General features: G+C 39.9%; 1 protein-coding gene across 2 annotated transcripts in view; it reads left to right on the top strand.

Annotated features, from left to right (window-relative positions):
• The first annotated feature begins 228 nt into the window (after nucleotides 1–228).
• Nucleotides 229–18,707, top strand: part of GORASP2 (golgi reassembly stacking protein 2) — a 36,589-nt gene continuing 18,110 nt past the window's right edge. The window contains exons 1-2 of one of the 2 annotated variants that reach the window (XM_035304560.3): nucleotides 229–427; nucleotides 7,286–7,386. In XM_035304560.3, coding sequence (XP_035160451.1) covers nucleotides 7,291–7,386 — 96 coding nt within the window. In that variant the 5' untranslated portion in view covers nucleotides 229–427; nucleotides 7,286–7,290. The remainder of the gene's footprint in view (nucleotides 428–7,285; nucleotides 7,387–18,707) is intronic. The other variant, XM_002749360.6, reaches the window with a different exon arrangement.

Genomic DNA, 18,707 nt, shown 5'->3' with positions numbered 1-18,707 from the left:
GCGCCTGCATAAATCTGGTCCAATCCAGGGCCCCGTAGCAAGGCGCCAAAGCTGAGGGAAGCGCATTTCTGTTTTCTCGCGAGCACGACGAGGCGCTTCCTCGTCCTCTCCCGGCCCTCCCTCTCCGCCTGCCCGGCCGCGTGCGCTGGGGCCCCTCCCGGTGGCTCGCGGCAGGTGGCGCTGTCTGCGGCGTCGCAGCTGCCAGGGCTGCAGCGGAGACGATCTCCCGACTGGCTGTGCGGCCCGGCTCTCCGGCGGCAGCGAGTGCCACGTCCCAAGTGCTACGCGGAGGAGCAGAGCGGGCGGTGCGCAAGGGGCGGGAGCAGAGCGGAGCCCGGCTTGGCCACATCGATCGCCCGCCGCCATGGGCTCTTCGCAGAGCGTCGAGATCCCAGGCGGGGGCACCGAAGGCTACCACGTCCTGCGGGTAAGGGCCCCGACGGCAGCCCGGGAGCTGCGGGCTGGAGGCGGGGCCGGCGGCGGGGAGGCGGAGGCCCCCTTGGGCTTCTTCACCGGGCAGCCAGGCCAGACCTCGCGAAGTAGCGGCGGCCGCGGGCTCTGCTTTGGCAGAGGCTGGTGCCGGAGGCCGCTTACATCCCGCGTCCGCCGAGCGCCCTGGGCCTGGGGTCCGCGGCTGTGGGAGGACCGGCTGGAACGACTCGGCCGGGGGGCGGCCCTGGGAAGGGGGAACATGCTTGCTCTCCTTCCGCACGGCCTTCTTTCTCTTCCACCCCCTCGTTTTTAGCTTCCAAAGTTAGGAAGGGCGCGGGGGGCAACCTCTCCAAAGTGGTGACTGTGAAGGCAGCCTTTGCGCTTTCCTAGGAGAGGGATCCTGACCCGCAGTCCGGAGGCGGGGCCTGCGGCGGCAGGTGTTAAGTCACCTCGGCGCCGGCCAAGTGGCCGGAAAGGACAGCGGGGCAGGAGATGGAAAACGAAATGGGCTGGAAGTAGGTTTGACAGACTTAAACAGACTTGATTTTGACAAGAGTTTTCCTCTTCTGTGCCACTCCTGACCCTCCCAACTCTCCTCCTCCAAGATTTCCTGGAGTGGGAACTTCCGTTCTTTTCCGACTGCTGAGGGTGTGGGGCAGATTGAGGTTTAGGTCCCCAGTGGTAAAGAGGTAGTGCAGAGGAGTGTTTAAAAAAATCAGAGTAAATAAAGGAAAGCAATCCTAGCTTAGCTGCAAGTACACAGAGAATCATAGTATCTGAAAAGGCGTGCTAAGCCCCTACCTGTGAACGGCCTGGGCCTGCGTGGTACAAAGCAGGTGGTCTCTTCCTCATGGAACCCGGTGCCTTTAGAAGTAGCATTGATGGTTGTGTTCTGTGACACCTGTGTGAGTGTTAACATGATGAACTGTCAGCAGAGTGTCCCCAGCGTGTAGCGCCATTTAGGGGTGTAATAGAGTGTCACTCAATATTAGCTCCTCACAGGCAAGAACATTTTCTCTGAAAGTAAGAGAGTGCATTTCCTGGTGCTACCTTCATTTCCTGTCCTGGGTCCCATGTTTTACGTGAGTCAACATTCTTAAATTATCCAGCTGCTGGGTGATAAGGCTGAGACAGATCATCTTTCTGATCTTCAGGATTATCCTGTCTATTGCCTTTCCATTACACTAAAAATCCCTCCTCTAGCCATACTCTTTGTAGGAAAGGGTGATTTTTTATTTTCCCGAAAGGAAAAGGGAGCCTATAAATAAACCGTATTATCTTTCTATCCCCTTCAGCTAACCAAACCCCCAAGTGCCTAACTAAGAGAGGAAATGGAAGGAGAATTGTCAGCTCCCAGATGGGAGGTGAAAGCTGTGCTTTTCTTTCTATTATCTGGTCTGATTTTGAGTTTTCTACCCTGGAGTGTTACCCAGTATTATCAGCTGTTTCTCACAGTGGCTCATTGTGGTCATGAATCCTTGGGGATTCATGATATTTTTATAATACATGCACTCAGGGAAACTCAGTAAAACACATTAGTGTTAATAAGCAAAAAAAAAAGTCTGGAGTGTTTGAAAGAAAGCCATACACATCAAAAGGATTCCAACTTAATGACTTCATTCCGACATAAAACAAGTTTGTATTTTCTTTATGTGAGTGCACTCAAGTAAATCAGGGTTCATACATATTCAGTAGTGCAGATGTGTTATTAATCTATAAATCTGATTTTTAGAAACACTAGGGACAACCTTAGTTACCAATCTGCATCTGGAGCATTAATGTTGCACATGACGAAATAATTCTTATTTAGTTAGACTTTTATTAAAGAGAGCTTTAAAATAGTAATGATCTAGTTTAGGAGAATTTGTGTCTGAGTTCCTAACTCCCTCTGCCTCTGATTCTGTAATTGGTTTTCTTATCTTTGTTTTTGGAGGGAAAAGTGCTATGTTAAATCTTAACATGTAAAAATGTCTTCTTTTCATTTGTTACTGCCTAAAGGGTCAGCGATATGTTTCATTGTTAGATTACTGAGCTTGTAAACCAGAGTAACTGGCAGGAAGTTTTTGAATAAAATCACCCATATTTGACAAGTTCTAGAATGATTTAATTAGAAGGTAGTTTTCTTGAATAACCAATTCCCTGGCCATATCCTTATTGTAGTAAAAACTTATATGACTGGCTGGCTTTTGAAATACCAATTATAATAACATCTATATCCACTGCTGTCTTATGATTTCACAAGTCCCTATAATTCAGATAGATTGAATTTTTCATATTTTTTATTATTTTTCAATATCCACCTAAAAATCTTTAGGGGACAGCCTTGAAATGGATTCAGAAGTTCTGTTATGAGCAATGTAGTTCCTTTTTATATGTTTTCTATTTATGTATGAGTGCATACTTTCATGATTTGGATTATATTTTGAACCCAACTTCATCTCCCCATTGCAGAGGTAACCACTGTGAACAGTTTCTTACATAGCCTTTCAGATATATTTTATGCTTATAAAAGAATCTCTTCCTGTAATCCTAGCACTTTGGGAGGCCGAGGCGGGTGGATCACGAGGTCAAGAGATCGAGACCATCCTGGTTAACATGGTGAAACCCCATCTCTACTAAATATACAAAAAATTAGCTGGGCATGGTGGTGCGTGCCTGTAATCCCAGCTACTCAGGAGGCTGAGGCAGGAGAATTGCCTGAACCCAGGAAGCGGAGGTTGCAGTGAGCCGAGATCATGCCATTGCACTCCAGCCTGGGTAACAAGAGTGAAACTCCGTCTCAAAAAAAAAAAAAAAAAAAAAATCTCTTCTCACACCCTTCTCTCTGTTTCTTTTTGTTACCTTGGAATCCTATGATCCGTGCTATTACACACCTCAGTCTTCTCAGCTGATGACCTATCTTGGCAGTGTTTCTGTAGCAGCAAGTGGAGATCGGCCTCATGCTTTTAGTTAGCTCATGGTAGTCTGTTGTACCATAGGTTGGTTAAGCAGTACCTCCTGGTGTTGAACATTTGGTTTTCTAGTCTTCTGTTGTTATAAGTACATATTTACAACTTTAAATTATACTTTTTGTTTTCACTTAAAATACATACTTTTCCCAGATTACTTATTGAATTTTAATGGTAGCTGCCTGTATAAATGTTGATTTTCATCTTAGTAAATAACTACATTGTTTTCTGATTGTCAGCATGTGTTCATTAGAGAATATTTGAATAAGGTTAAAAAAAAAAGTACAGCGAAGAATTTAAATTACCTGTAATCTCACCATCTAAAGGCAAATACTGTTGAAGTATTTTTCTTCATCTTTTTTTTTTTCCTGTGGGCCTAACATCGCCTCTTAACTATGTTTCACAAAGATTTTTAATGATATGACGTATTCAGGGACTATATGGCCAAAAGTTTTCATAAGAGGATAACAATACAACCAAGATATCCAACAGCTGAGGAATTATTAAACTAATCAGGGCCTAACCACAGACAGAATGCTATACATTCACTCAAAATTGTATTTCAAACACCCTGTGTATGTGCAGGTACATTTGAGCACTCAGGAAAATAAAGCTGAAAGGTAATAAACCAGGATGTCTGAAAAATTATTATTGGATGGTGACTTTTTTTCTTACTTAAATGTATTTTCTAAGATTTCTGAAGTGATCATTAAATACTTACATAGTCACCAAAAGTATAGTTACAAAAAGTTACTTTTAAAAAAGCAGTGGAAGATTTCAAAATTTGTGTAGAAGTCTTCTTCTAAAAATAACGTATTTCAGATTTTCCCTTGTACAGTGGGTCAGATTCTGTGCTCACCATGAAGGGTACTTTTATTTCGGTTCTCCAATCCTAATGTAAGGCAGGAAAAATGTTAGGGCTTCTCAGTCTTCAAAGTTATTGTAACTTACCTCCTACGTGTGAACTATGTTTAATATCAAATTTTTGCCTACATTTTCCATTAGTTATCAAGTGAACCCAACAAGACCATTTTCAAAATTAAATTTTTGTATGCCTGTTACAGGACCTGCTTCTACATTAAAATCTTCATATTCTGTTCCACACTTACAACTCTTTAAGATGGGGGCCATCTGAGGGCATTCTTTCTGGAGCGAGTATTCACACCAGTGTGGAGACATGGAAAATAGCATTTTCACTCTCATGCTTTCTTCTGGGGTGATGGATGTTTTGAAGGAAGGGTCATTGACATGAAGTATATCACCAGTGTAATAACAGGTCTTTATCTTCGAAGCCATTTGCTGCTGCAGACTGGGCAGCATTTAGGTTTTTTCCTCAGAGAAGCAAGTGACTGCAAGTGGAATTACTTCTGTAGAAAATGCAATGCCTAGATTGTATCTACTATAATATGGAACTCTTCATTTTAAATGGTGCATAACAAATCTACATAAAACCCTGTTGTGATGGGATTTCAATTTAGTACTTATTTTGAAAAAATTAATTTCTAATATTCGATGGTCATTTTCTTTATTCTTCTAACACTGTCTTTCTCAAACTTTTGAAACTCATGTCCTCTTTTTCTTTTTTTTTTTTTGAGACAGAGTTTCACTCTTGTTGTCCAGGCTGGAGAGCAGTGGGGCCGTCTTGGCTTACTGCAACCTCCACCTACCAGGTTCAAGTGATTCTCCTGCCTCAGCCTCCCAAGTAGGTAGGATTACAGGCATGTGCCACTATGCCTGGCTAGTTTTGTATTTTTAGTAGAGATGGGGTTTCACCATTTTGACCAGACTGGTCATGAACTCTTGACTTCAAGTGAGCCACCTCAGCTTCCCAAAGTACTGGGATTACAGATATGAGCCACCATGCCTGGCCTCATGCCCTAACACAGAAATCTCACTCTGACTCCCTTCTCACTCATTCTGGAAACAATGCGTAAAAAGAAAACAGTGGTTGTTTGGGATTGTTTTCTGAATATAAAGTTATAATTGGGAAACCACCTAAAGAGTCTGACCCTGCACCCAAAATTAATCTCTCCTTTTTTTTTTTTTTTTTTTTTTTTGAGATGGAGTCTCATTCTCACCCAGGCTAGAATGCAGTGGCACAATCTCGGCTCACTTCAACCTCTGCCTCCCAGGTTCAAGCAATTCTTCTGCCTCAGCCTTCCGAGTAGCTAGGATTACAGGTGCCTGCCACCATGCCCAGCTAGTTTTTGTACTTTTAGTAGTGACAGAGTTTTACCATATTGGTCAGCGTGGTTTCAAACTGCTGACCTCAGGTGATCCACCTACCTCGGCCTCCCAAAGTGCTGGAATTACAGGTGTGAGCTACAGCACCCAGCCCAAAATTGATCTTTTCTAATGAAAGGCCCAGAAGTTGTTTAATAAACATTCTTTGAAATTGCTTTCAAATGTAGGAATCAGGATATCTCAGTTTATTAAAGCCATGGAATATAATGTATAAACCTTGGGACACTTGTAGGAATTGTATCATCGAACATAAACTTTTCCTGATATTAATAGGCCTTGAACAAATTAGTAGTATCATGTTGTTTATATACACTTTGGTTTTTTTGAGACGGAGTCTTGCTCTATTACCCAGGCTGGACTGCAGTAGTGTGATCTTGGCCCACTGCAACCTCTGCCTCTCAAGTTCAAGTGATTCTCCTGCCTCAGCCTCCCAAGTACCTGGGATTACAGGCATGCACCACCACCCCCAACTAATTTTTGTATTTGTAGTAGAGACGGGATTTTACCATGTTAGCCAGGCTGGTCTAGAACTTCTGACCTCAAGTGAGCCTCCCATCTCAGCTTTCCAAAGTGTTGGGATGACAGGCATGAGCCACTGCACCCAGCACTCCCACAACTCCCCAATCTCCTTTTTTTTTTTTCTTTTTGAGACAGGGTCTCTCTCTAGGCTAGAGTGCAGTAGCACAATCTCCACCCACTGCAGCCTCCACCTCCTGGGCTCAAGTGATCCTCCCCCATCTCAGCCTTCTGAGTCACTAGCACTTCAGGCACACACCACCATACCCAGCTAATTCTTTGTATTTTGGGTGGAGATGGGGTTTTGCCATATTGCCCAGGCTGCTGTCAAACTCTTGAGTTCAAGCAATTCATCCACCTCAGCCTCACACAAAGTGCTGGGAGTACAGACATGAGTCACTGCACCCGGCCTCTGTAAGCTTTCATACTTACTTGATGAGGTATGTTTTAATGCCTGCACTAATAATCTTCAGGATTCTCACTGGGGGAGACTGGGGGAGATCTGCTCAGCATTGATTCTCCTGCCTTCTGAATCAGATACTAACAGGGCTTTTTAATAATTCCTCTGAAACTTTTATAAAAATTGAGCTTACAATAACCATTAACATCAGTGTGTTCATTTTGCTGACTTTAATGTTCTACTGAAAGGATTATATATATTGATTGATTCACTAATAAAGTATTAATGTAAACTAGGACATATTTATTTATAAAGTTTGGTATGTGCTTTAGAAACTGTGACTTTTGTTTTTTGAAACAAGATCTCTCTTAGTCGCCTAGCTGGAGTGTCGTGGTGTGGTCATAGCCCACTGCAGCCTTGAACTCCTGAGTTCAAGCAATCCCTTCATCTCAGCCTCCTGAGTAGCTTATAGGCACATGCTGCCACACCCAACCAATTTTTAAATTTTTTGTAGAAAGGTCTTTCTGCGTTGCCCAAGCTGGTCTTAAACTCCTGGGCTCAAGCAATCCTCTCATCTTGGCTTCCCAAAGTATTGGGATTAAAGGTGTGAGCCACCACACCTCATCCAAAGTAGTTACTCTGAGATACTGTATATTTCCCTGTTGGCATTGCAAATAAATTTACTGTAGCATGAAGAGAATTATGCTGGGTTTTTTTTTTCTCTCTCTCTCTTTCTTTTTTTAAGCATCAATGAGAGATCACTCAAGCACATTGTCAGAAATAAGAACACTTGAGCCGGGCACAGTGTGCACCTGTAATCCCAGCTACTCCAATCAGGAGACTGAGGTGAGGTGGGGACCAAGAGTTTAAGACCACCCTGGGCAACATAATGAGATCCTGTCTCAATAAAAACAAAAATGTCACTTTTTTATAAAAGAGCCCAGGAGTTTGAGGTTGCAGCCAGCTCTGCTCACACCAGTGCACTCCAGCCTGGGTAATAGAGCAGCGTCTCTAAAATTAATTAATTGATTAATTTTTTTTTTTTTTTAATTGAAGTCTGGGTGTGGTGATTCATGCCTGTAATCCCAGCATTTTGGGAGGCTGAGACAGGTGGATCACCTGAGGTCGGGAGTTCAAGACCAGTCTGGCCAACATGGTGAAACCCTGTTTCTATTAAAATACAAAAGTTAGTTGTGTGTGGCGGCACATGCTTGTAGTCCCAGCTACTTGGGAGGCTGAGGCAGGAGAATGGTTTGAACCCTGGAGGTGGAGGTTACAGTAAACTGAGATAGCGCCACTGCACTCCAGCCTGGGTGACTGAGTGACTCCATCTCAAAAAAAAAAAGCTTAAGAAACCTGGTCTTGCTCTGTTGCCCAGGCTGGAGTGCAGTGTCGCAATCCCAGCTCACTGCATCTTTGACTTCATGGGCTCAAGCAGTCCTCCCTCCCTAGCCTCCCAAATAGTTGGGACTACAGGTGCATGCCACCACAGCTGGCTAATTTTTTTTGAAGGAACAAGGTCTCGCCACATTACCCAGGCTGGTCTCAAACTCCTGGACTCAAGTGAGCCTCCTGCTTTAGTCTCCCAAAGTGCTGGAACTATAGCTGTGAGCCACATACTTGTCCTAATTAATTGATTAAACATTAAAATCCAGGCTTTGTAGCATGTGCCTGCAGTCCTAGGTACTCAGGAGGCTGAGGCGGGAGGAATATTTGAGCCCAGGTGTTCAAGAGTAGCCTTGGAAAATAGAGAGTGGAGGAGGAAGCACTAGGTACAGTGACTTTCACCTGTAATTAGAACACTTTGGGAGGCCAAGGCACGGGATTGCTTGAAACCAGGCGTTTGAGACCAGCCTGAGCAGCAAAGTGAGATCCTGTCTCTAAAAAAATAAAGCAGGAAGGAAAGAATCTTGTTGTCTTTGTGGACATGAGTACATTGAGAAACTGTCATAGTCAACTACCAGAGACCACCTTTGGGAACTGGATTCTAGTGCCAGCCCTATCACTTAATTCTAGTTCCTTGGGCAACCCTTTGAACTGCTTTGAAAAGCTTCAGTCTTTGTATCTGAAAAGTACAGATAATAGCAGAGCCACTTCCACTTCTTCCACTAAAAACCACATTAGATACTGTATATGAACATAAAACAATTGAGCACTATTAAATCTCTTGCTTAAAATAACACTGTCTACCTCCTTGATTATCTTGAGGATTAAATGAAATATTCCATGTAAAGCACATAACTTATAATGTGGAACGTGGTGAGGATTCAAATGTTAGCTGATGCCTTTATTACTAGCATTTGCATTATTTTGTAGAACCAGTATTGTTATGGCAATATTAGCTGAAATATTCCACCGCTCTTGTAAACATTTTTAGTAGTATTTTTATTTAAGCAATAGTTATTTTTGTCTGTTTACCTAACCTGTACTTAACTGCTGTTTAAAATGTAAGTTTGAGGTCAAATATGACCCATTAATTTTAGTCATCTACTTACACACATAAATGGTGCTGGTTAATTTTCTCATATCCTCATTTTTAAGGAAATTGTTTTTTAATTTTAAATGGAGAGTACCAGTATCTTTTCAATGCATTGCTAAAGTGTTACTACACATTAAAATGACTGAGTCTATGTAATTTAAATGATCTTGCTGTATTTGATTTTCTTCATTGTAGAATCTATAGATAGCTTAGCAGCAGTTAGTCTTATTTCATGATGGGTCATTCAGGTTTACAGATTACCTAATTAGCCTCCTCATTTTTGCAGCTAAAGAAAAGAAGCACAGGCCAAGCGTGGTGGCTCACACCTGTAATCCCAGCCCTTTGGGAGGCCCAGGCAGATGGATCACCTTAGTTTGGAGTTCGAGACCAGCCTGGTCAATATGGTGAAACCTCGCCTCTGCTAAAAAAAAAATACAAAAAATTAGCCAGGCATGATAGCGGGTGCCTGTAATTCCAGCCACTTGGGAGGCAAAGGCAGGAGAATCATTTGAAACAGGAGGCAGAGGTTCCAGTGAGCTGAGATTGAGCCACTGTACTCCAGCCTGGGCAACGAGAGTGAAACTCTGTCTCAAAAACACAAGAAAAGAAGCACAGAGACGTTAATCTGATTTGCCCAAGGTCACACAGCAAGTTTTCTTTCCCCAAACAAATACCAAAGTTATTTGAAGAATAGCGTAAAGAAAACTTTAAAGAAATTCATTAAGAAGTTGTCAGAGTCTTTGCTTCTTTTAGAGCAGACTTGAATTTCTTCCAATGTTATTTTTCTAATGTATAGATCTTTTCTAGAAAATTATTATGCAATAATGGGTTTTTATTTCCTTTTAGTTGCCATTAGAATTTTATTTTAAACTGCTTGAATGTTAAAAATTATGTCAGGGTTGGTTTCAGGAGAACACACAATTTGCTTTATTTGGGAAGAACGTGTGGAGACATTGTTTTAGCAGGTGAGGCTTGAACTCTTCTAGTCTACTGCAAAATTATTTACAATACATTTGTGTCAAGACTCAAATAAGGAAAGTTACCCATCTGCAGACACAGAATACAGTAGTCTCACCTTATTCACAGTTTGACTTTCTGCAGTTTCAGTTATCTTGGTCAACTGAGGTCCAAAAATATCAGATGGAAAATTCCAGAAATGTACAGTTATAAGTGGTAGATTTTTCTATTTTGTTATTAGTTATTGTCGTTAATCTCTTACTGTGCCTAGCCTATAAATTGAACATTATAATAAGTATTTGTGTATGGGAAAAAACATAGTACAGTATATGTAGGGTTTGGTACTCTGCAGTTTCAAGCATCCATGGCGGGATCTTGGAACATACCCCTGCAGATATCAGGGACTGCTGTAGCTCCCTCACCCTCCGCCACTAAAAAAAAATACCTATTATAATTGTGGAGGGTTTAGGGTTTATTTTTTGTTATATCACATTCCCAGATCTTTTCCCATCATTTTGATCACCTATGCACACATATAGAGCATGAGGATTTATGTTTATAGTTGAAGTGGGTCATTTAGGCATTGCATGGATTGAATTTATTTTCTAGTCTTGTTTAACATCTCTACCATTTTTAAAAGCAGTACAAAAGAGAGAGTGTTAGAGGAGATGATGGTGTATGTAGATAGTCATGCAACAGGGCTTTCCACACATTTTATGTGTTAAGCTTTTCTTAACACGTTTTATGTTTGGAAAGGAATATATGGTACAGTGATAAAAAGGAGACGGTTATACATTCTAGTAAGCCAATTTTGTGGTAAAATTTTCATTGTTAGAAAACTTAAGGAAGATCATCTACATATCCGCCAGAAACGTGGACAAGTGTATCTTTGTATATCACCTAATAAAATGCATAGTCTGGTGATGTATCTGTGCAGCAAGTTGCCTCGTAGTTTTCTTTCTTTGTTACTTTGAGGTAGCAGGTCTGTATACCTCAGCTGAAATTCAAAGACCAGTGCAGTTGTGAGAATGCCTCCCGACCCCCAACTCCACCCAAACGCTTCTTCCCTCTTACTTTGCCATTCCTCCCTCCTCCAAGTGAAGAATTAAAGAGAAAGAGAGGTTAATGATAAGTGACCCAAACCTACCATAAGTAGTAGTGTTTGAACACTCTTAATCCTAGAAGAAGAGATGCATGCTTCACTGGAAAGCAATAGTTAGGTCTGTATGTTAAAAGAAAAGGAAAAAAAAGTTTAGGCTAAATCTGGTAAAACTTTTAATGATCCGGGATCAGAAGTGGAGGGAAAAGTCAAAAAGTTAATTGCTTTTTTTTTTTTTTTAACCTGGAACTTGATGGAGCAAAAGTGTTAATGGTATCTTGTAGGACAGCTTTTCTAAACTTTATTTTTATTATAGCTCAAAGCAGAAAATATATTTTCACTGCAACCAGTACATACTACATTTCATGAAGAATATAGGCCTTTATTATATCGTGAATTTTTGACAAATTTTCTATTCTGATACACAATAGATACGCATTTAGTGTGTCTATTGTGACACACTAAATGGATTTCAGAACCTACTGAAATCATTCACAGTAGTTGAATGACACCACTTTAGGGATTATTTCTACTAAGTTGGTGATTTAAAAATCCAGCTTCTAATCATTGATGCAAATTTCTTTTTACATAATGGAAATGTCTCTTTACTGTGCAGTTTCATCATAAGCTTCACATTTTTGTTTGTTGAGGGGTAAAAATTGTGTAGCAAATATCATCTTGTTTATTGCAGCCGTTTTTTCTAGAGTGTTAGGAGAGAAGCATTTCTTTCATGCTGCTGTGATTTTTATTTTGTAAGCTAACCTCAGATGTATAGTTTGAGCTCTTACAAGTGCAAGTTAGTGTGTTCATAATTTCTTTTACCTGTCCATGTTTTGGTAATATATCTTTTTATAATTATTATTTTGTAAGCATAATTGCACTTTTGTGTTTTCAACTGCTCTATTATGCTTCTTAATTGTCAAAGTAAATTGTGTGGCCCTAAGAAGAATCAGGGGAAAAAAAAGGCATTGGAAAAAGTACAACGTCAATATACTTGTTTTGATGCAGGGAGCACCTCTTAAGACTTTATATTAAAAGAATGCACACAAGTGTATAGCTTGGTGAATTTTCACAAATAACACACTTATGTAACCAGCCTCTTATCCCTTTCCAGTGACATCCTGCACACCTCCACCTCTGCAGGGTGAATAGTATCCTAACAGCAAAGATTAGTTTGGCCTGTTCCTGTACTTTGTATAAGGGGAACCATGTGCTGGGTACTCCTTTGTGTCTGGCTGCTTTTGCTCAGATATTGCTTGTGAGATTTATTCATGTATATGATAGAAGACCTTTCACCATCATTAATGTATTTGGTGCCATTGAGAGAATATGCCAATAGTTATTAACCTGTTGATAGGCATTTTTGTAGTTTTCAGTTTGGGGCTTTTACAAATAGTGCTACTATGAACATTATCATGTATTTCTTTCAGAAAACATGTATACCCATTTCTGTTAGATATATACTTAAGGCTGGAATATGTGGTCAAAAGGGGTGCATATTTTCAATAGTAATAGATATTGCCAAGTCATTTACTAGTTTGCATTCCAGCCAGCAGTAATTGAGGTTTCTAAATGTTCTATATTCTCACTGACACTTAATATTTTTCATCTTTTTAATTTTGGTCATTCTGATAGGTGTGTGGTAGCATTGCATTGTGGTTTTAATTTGCATTTCCTTGATGGCCATTGAAGTTGAGCACATTTTCATATTTATTGATCACTTCAGCCTCCTATTTTGTTTAGTGTCTGCTAAAATCTTTTCCCCAGTTCTCTATTGGGTTGTCTTTTTTCTGTTTTAAGCAACTTTATTGTGATATGAGTTGCATACCAGAAAGTTCAGACTTTTAAAGTATACAATTTAGTTGGTTTTTAGTATATTCATAGAGTTGTGCAACCATCACTGCCTAATTCCAGAATCTGTTTATTACTCTGGAAAGAAACCCATATGTATTATTAGCCATTCCCCTATTCTTCCACCCACAACCCCTCGTAACAACTACTCTACTTTCTGTCTCTATGGATTTGTCTATTGTGGACATTTCATATTAAAGGAATTAAACAATATGTGGTCTTTTGTGACTAACTTCTTTTACTTAGCATAATGTTTTCAAGATTTATCCATGTCACAGCATGCATTGGTGCTTCATCCTTTCTTATGGGTCTACTATATCTTGTTTATCCATTTATCAGTTGGGGAACATTTGGGCTGTTTCTAATTTGGGGATATTTTGAATAATGCTGTAAGGAAATTTGTGTACAGGTTTTTGTATGGAGATATATTTTCATTTTGCTTGGTTGTTTGTGTACATGGAGTGGAATTGCTGGATCATGTGATAACTTTGTATGTAACATTTTGAGGATCTGCCAAACTGTTTTCCACAGCAACTATACCATTTTACATTCTCACCAGCAAATGTGTGAGTGTTCCATTTTCTCCACATCCTTGCCAGTGCTTGTTACTCTCTTTTTAATTGTGGCCATTCCAGTGGACAAGAAATGGGATCTCATGGTTTTATTGTCCATCTTTCTTAGTGGTTTACAGTAGTTCAGGATTTGTTCTGGATACACATCCTTTGTTGGATATGTATTATATATATCTTTTTACTTTCTTAATTATACCTTTTGATGAGCAGAAGTTCTTAGTGTAGTTCACTTTATCAATTTTTTTTAGTTGATCGTGAGTGCATTTTGTGTCCAGTTTAGGAAGCCTTTGCATACTTGAAGGTCTGAAAGATATTCTTTATGTTTTTCTCTACAGGGTTTATTGTTTTACCCTTGACCTTTAGATCTACCATCCATTTGGAATTGATTTGTGGGAGACAACATTTGAAAAAATGGTTTGTCTCTCTTTCCTGCTAACACTTTTACGAGTCTTATTTTTTTCTTTTTAAGAGTAAGAGGTATTTAACATGGTTGCAAAAATAATGTCTTGTCTAGTAATTGGTTAGCTATAAAGATTTACCCTCAGGTGGTGATTACAGAGTTAGGAGGATGAGCTTAAGATTTCTTGGGCTTCTATCCTAGGCTTGAGACTTAACTAGGGATTTCATAAACTTAACTCATCGAATTTTTACAACATTCTTGTGAAGTAAATGGCATTATCCCTTACTTACAAATAAGAAAATTGAGGCCCAGAGTGGTAAATAAACATTACCTAGCTCATGCAGCTAATAAGTGGATGAAATCATGGCTTGATTGAAACCAACTCCGTCTGGTTCTAAAAGTCTATTATTTTTTTCACTGTATATAATCTTATAAAATCTTATTTATTTATTTATGTTTGAGATGGAGTCTTGCTCTCAAGATGCCCAGGCTGAAGTGCAGTGTTGTGATCATGACTCATTGTAGTTTCAACCTCGTGGGCTCGAGCAATCCTCCTGCCTTAGCTTCCTGAGTAGCTGGGACTACAGGCACGTGCCACCACACCTGGCTGATTTTTTAAAAAATTTTTGTAGAAATGGTGCCAGGTATGGTGGCTCATGCCTGTAATCCAAGCACTTTGGAGGCCAAGGCAGGCGGATCACCTGAGTTCGGGAGTTTAAGACCAGTCTGACCAACATGGTGAAACCCCGACTTTAAAAAAAATTTTTTTTTTGTAGAAACAGAGTCTCACTTTGTTGCCAAAGCTGGTCGTGAACTCCTAGCCTCAGGAGATCCTCTTGCCTCTGCTTCCCAAAGTGCTGTGATAACAAGTGTGAGCCACTGTGCCTGGCCTTAATTATTAAATTTATAAATTTAACCTGTTCATCTTAAATTGCTATGATATTTGGCCCAGTAATAAATGTTAAATGGTCTGTAGAGCCAAATATATATAGACTTTTAGTTAAGATGACTTGAAGAAAGCAGAAGATAAATTAATAATCAGGAGATCTCATAAGGGATAGAAAGTATTGAAGTGGTAATCTGATGCTTGAGAGATTAGGTGCCAGAAGATTCTTGTCAGTGGATAACATTGCAAGAGAAACTTAACCCGTGTTAGTGTTTGGTTTGCTATGTTGTAGATCATATTTTCTACACTACAAAATATAGGAAATTTCCTTTGGGTATATTAGGGTCAAAGAGAGCATTTTTCTAAGGCACCCTCTGCTAGCTTCCTAGCAATAATTAAGATAGCTATCTGATGTAGTTGTGCAGATACTAATGATGTAAATAAATTTAGGAAAGAAATTAATTTCAAGGGCCATTAGAAACAGAAAGGAAATCGATGTTAGTAACAAATGAAATGGAAAAATAGAGTTAGGGAAAGGATCAAGTTTATTTTAGAATTCAAATTTAGCTATCGAATTCTTTTTGAATTATAGGAAGAATACTTCTGATATTGGAAAATTTCCATTTCAGACAAATAGTTTAAACTTTATACGGGCAGCCTGATAACAATCAGTATGTAGGGTCAGCTTTCTAAATGAGTGATTACATTATAAAAATGCTATCTTTAGCCCTTTTTAACTAAAAGGTAAACTTCTGGCAGTCTCAGTGGCAAAGTCTGAAACTGATCAATGACCTAGTTGGGTTCTAGATAAAAATGCTATTAATAGTTATTTGGAAACACTCAGATTCAGAGAATTAGATGATGGGATGTGGGCTTTATTAAATGAGAAGCTCCACTCTGAGGAGGCACCTAAGGATCTGTGCTGGTCATCCCTTTTCACACCTGACGCCTTTTTTGTTTAATTGATAACCACCTAATAGGCATTTCACATCTAGTTGATCTGACTCTGTCCCAGATAACTGTGACATGACCTCACTTTTCTTGTAACTCCAGGCAGCCATTACTCCACCTTTCAGAGTTGCCATTTGAGAAGAAATATGCTATTTTTAGTCCTAGACATTTTCTTTGATAAAATATAGAACATGAAATCCCCCCCATTTTAGAAAACTGAGTATACAGAGACTAAAAGCTGGATGTGGTGACTTGCTCCTGTCATCCTAGTATTTTGGGAGGCTGAGAAGGGAGGATCACTTGAGACCAGGAGTTCAAGACCTGCCTTAGCAACGTAGCAAGACCCTCACCTCTGTGAAAAATTTAAAAATTAGCCAAGCATGATGGTGCACTCCAAGAAATTTAAAAATTATCTGAGCATGGGTTTGCACACATGTAGTCCCAGCCACTCAGGAGGCCAGGAGTAAGCTATGAATGTACCACTACACTACAGCCTGAGCAAGAGTGGGACCCTGTCTCAAAAAAAAAGAAAAAAAAAAAGGAAGAATAAGAAACTGAACACCTTTAAATAATAAATTCCTTTGATATTTAACTAATTAACAAAAATGATTTGATCCCAAATTTGCAGGAAAACATAAAAACATGATCAAACAGTTTTAGGGACTTAAACATTGAACCATCTAGGGCAACTATACTGTGACAAAAGAATATCTAGTTCTACTACTTCTGAGACAATGATACTGTAATTTGGCTTAAAATAAATAAAAGGTAACATTAAGAGGTAATGAACAATTTTGATTGACATTGGTATTAGAGGGATGTATTTTAGGAACAATCTGTTCCATTTTGAAAGTATTAAAATGACTTGTTACTGTGTAACTGCAGCTTTATGTGTGGTTGAATATGTATCTGTCATTTGCTGTTGGTATTTGCAAAACTGAGTATAGATTTGGACTATTATAGAAAATCAGCCTATAAATATCAATGAAAACTTTTGTTCTGTGAAATAGGTTTTTTGTTGCTGTTGTTGTTGTTGTTTTGTTTTGTTTTGTTTTGAGACAGGGTCTTGCCCTGTTGCCTATGCCAGAGTGCAGTGATGGGACCTGGGCTCTGTGCAGCCTCAATCTCCTGGGTGCAAGTGATCCTCCCAGCTCAGCCTTCCAAGTAGCTTGGACTACAGAAGCACACCCCCATACCCGCCTAATTTTTTGTAGAAACAGGTCTCCGTGTATTGCCCAGTTTGGTCTTTAACTCCTGGACTTCAATCCTCCTGCCTCAGCCTCCCAAAGTGCCAGGATTATAGGCATGAGTCACTGCGCCTGGCCATGGAATAGTTTTGACATTATTTAATAATATCAAGCAGAATATAAATTCTTTAGACAGGAAAATATTTTGGAAAAAAATGCAGAGTAGATTATATTTGCTTTTTTGTTATGTTTCTACTATTACTAGCTACTAACATTTTACTATAAATTTTGACAATTTGACAATCTGTTGTTGAGAAGCTAAGTAATCTTTCTTATTCTATGAACCTATGAATTATATTAAAAGTAATCGTGCTCTTCTATTTAAAGGCCAATAAATCTAGCTCTGCCCTTTCTTTCCAGCCTTCTGTTGTGCTAATAGTTTCAAGATAGACTTGGCCAGGTGCAGTGGCTCACACCTGTAATCCCAGCACACTGGGAGGCCAAGGTGGGCAGATCATTTGAGGCCAAGAGTTTGAGACCAGCCTGGCCAGTGTAGTGAAACACTGCCTCTACAAAAAAATTAATTAATTAAAAAAAACAAGGCTGCTATGGTGGTGGTGCACACCTGTAATCCCAGCTACTTGGGAGGCTGAGGCACAAGAATCATTTGAACCTGGGAGGCGGAGGTTGTAGTGAGCCGAGATCATGCCACTGCCCTCCAGCCTGGGCAACAGAGCAAGCCTCTTGTCTCAAGAAATAAAAATTTAAAAGATGGAGTTTTGAGTTTCACTTCCACCATTAAGCAACTACAGGATCATAAGATACGGGATTCTTTTAAAAAATATATGTGGGATTCTTTTTTTTAACCTATAAAATAAAAGAACTGCACAGAGTACATGGTTTTTAAACCTTCTTGGAGTCATGGAGCAACCCTCTGAGAATCTGATGAAAGTCACCAATATTTACACCCTGAAAACTGCTTATTCATATAAAAGATTGCATGTAATCTCAGGAGCTGTAGTATTTTCTAAAGCCATCCACAGACCTCAATTTAAGATCCCTGGATTAGAGGATTTCTGGGTTAATCTTAGTTTTCAAAATCTGTAATTCTCTATTTCTGTCCACACAACCCTGTTGTCTAGCTATACATGCTATGATCCTCATTCTTCAGACTGTTGCTTCTGGATGTTTACTCACATTATTTTGTCCATTTTCAGATGTCCTTCATACCCCCTTGCCCATCTTTACCTTTGAGTGTTCTACCCTCTTTTTAAAGCACAGTTCAATGTCACTTTTTGTGTGTGAAGCTTCTTCAGTCAGAATTAATCTGATCTTTCCCTTAGAACCTTATACTGAAAGGCCCTTAACCTGTTCGGTCTTACAGTGATTAGAAATGGGCTGCATATCCATTGCCCCTTCCTCTTCTCACCTGTTCCTCAACAGTTTATAAATGACTTGACACAGGTGACTGTGTGCCTGTCTTCACTTTGTAACTGAGTGGTACCTTGCTAGTAGTAGTCAAGGAATAATTGCTTGAATTTATTGCTTAATTGTAATGATTAACTGTCTGTTATGTCCTGTGCTAATTGCTGAGAGGATTACCCCCTTTCTCTCAAAAAAGGAGAAAGTATTGTGGAAATAGAACCACGGAGGGATAGAAGATGAACTAAGCCCACTGCAGTGGCTCACACCTATTATCCCAGCACTTTGAAGGTTGAGATGGGAGAGATTGCTTGAGCCCAGGAGTTCAAGACCAGCCTGGACAGCATGGCAAAACCCTGTCTC

Source organism: Callithrix jacchus, chromosome 6 (genome assembly GCF_049354715.1).
Source record: "Callithrix jacchus isolate 240 chromosome 6, calJac240_pri, whole genome shotgun sequence".
Lineage (NCBI taxonomy): Eukaryota > Metazoa > Chordata > Mammalia > Primates > Cebidae > Callithrix > Callithrix jacchus.
The sequence above is the reverse complement of the archived record's forward strand: the minus strand, read 5'-3'. Positions and strand labels throughout refer to the sequence as shown.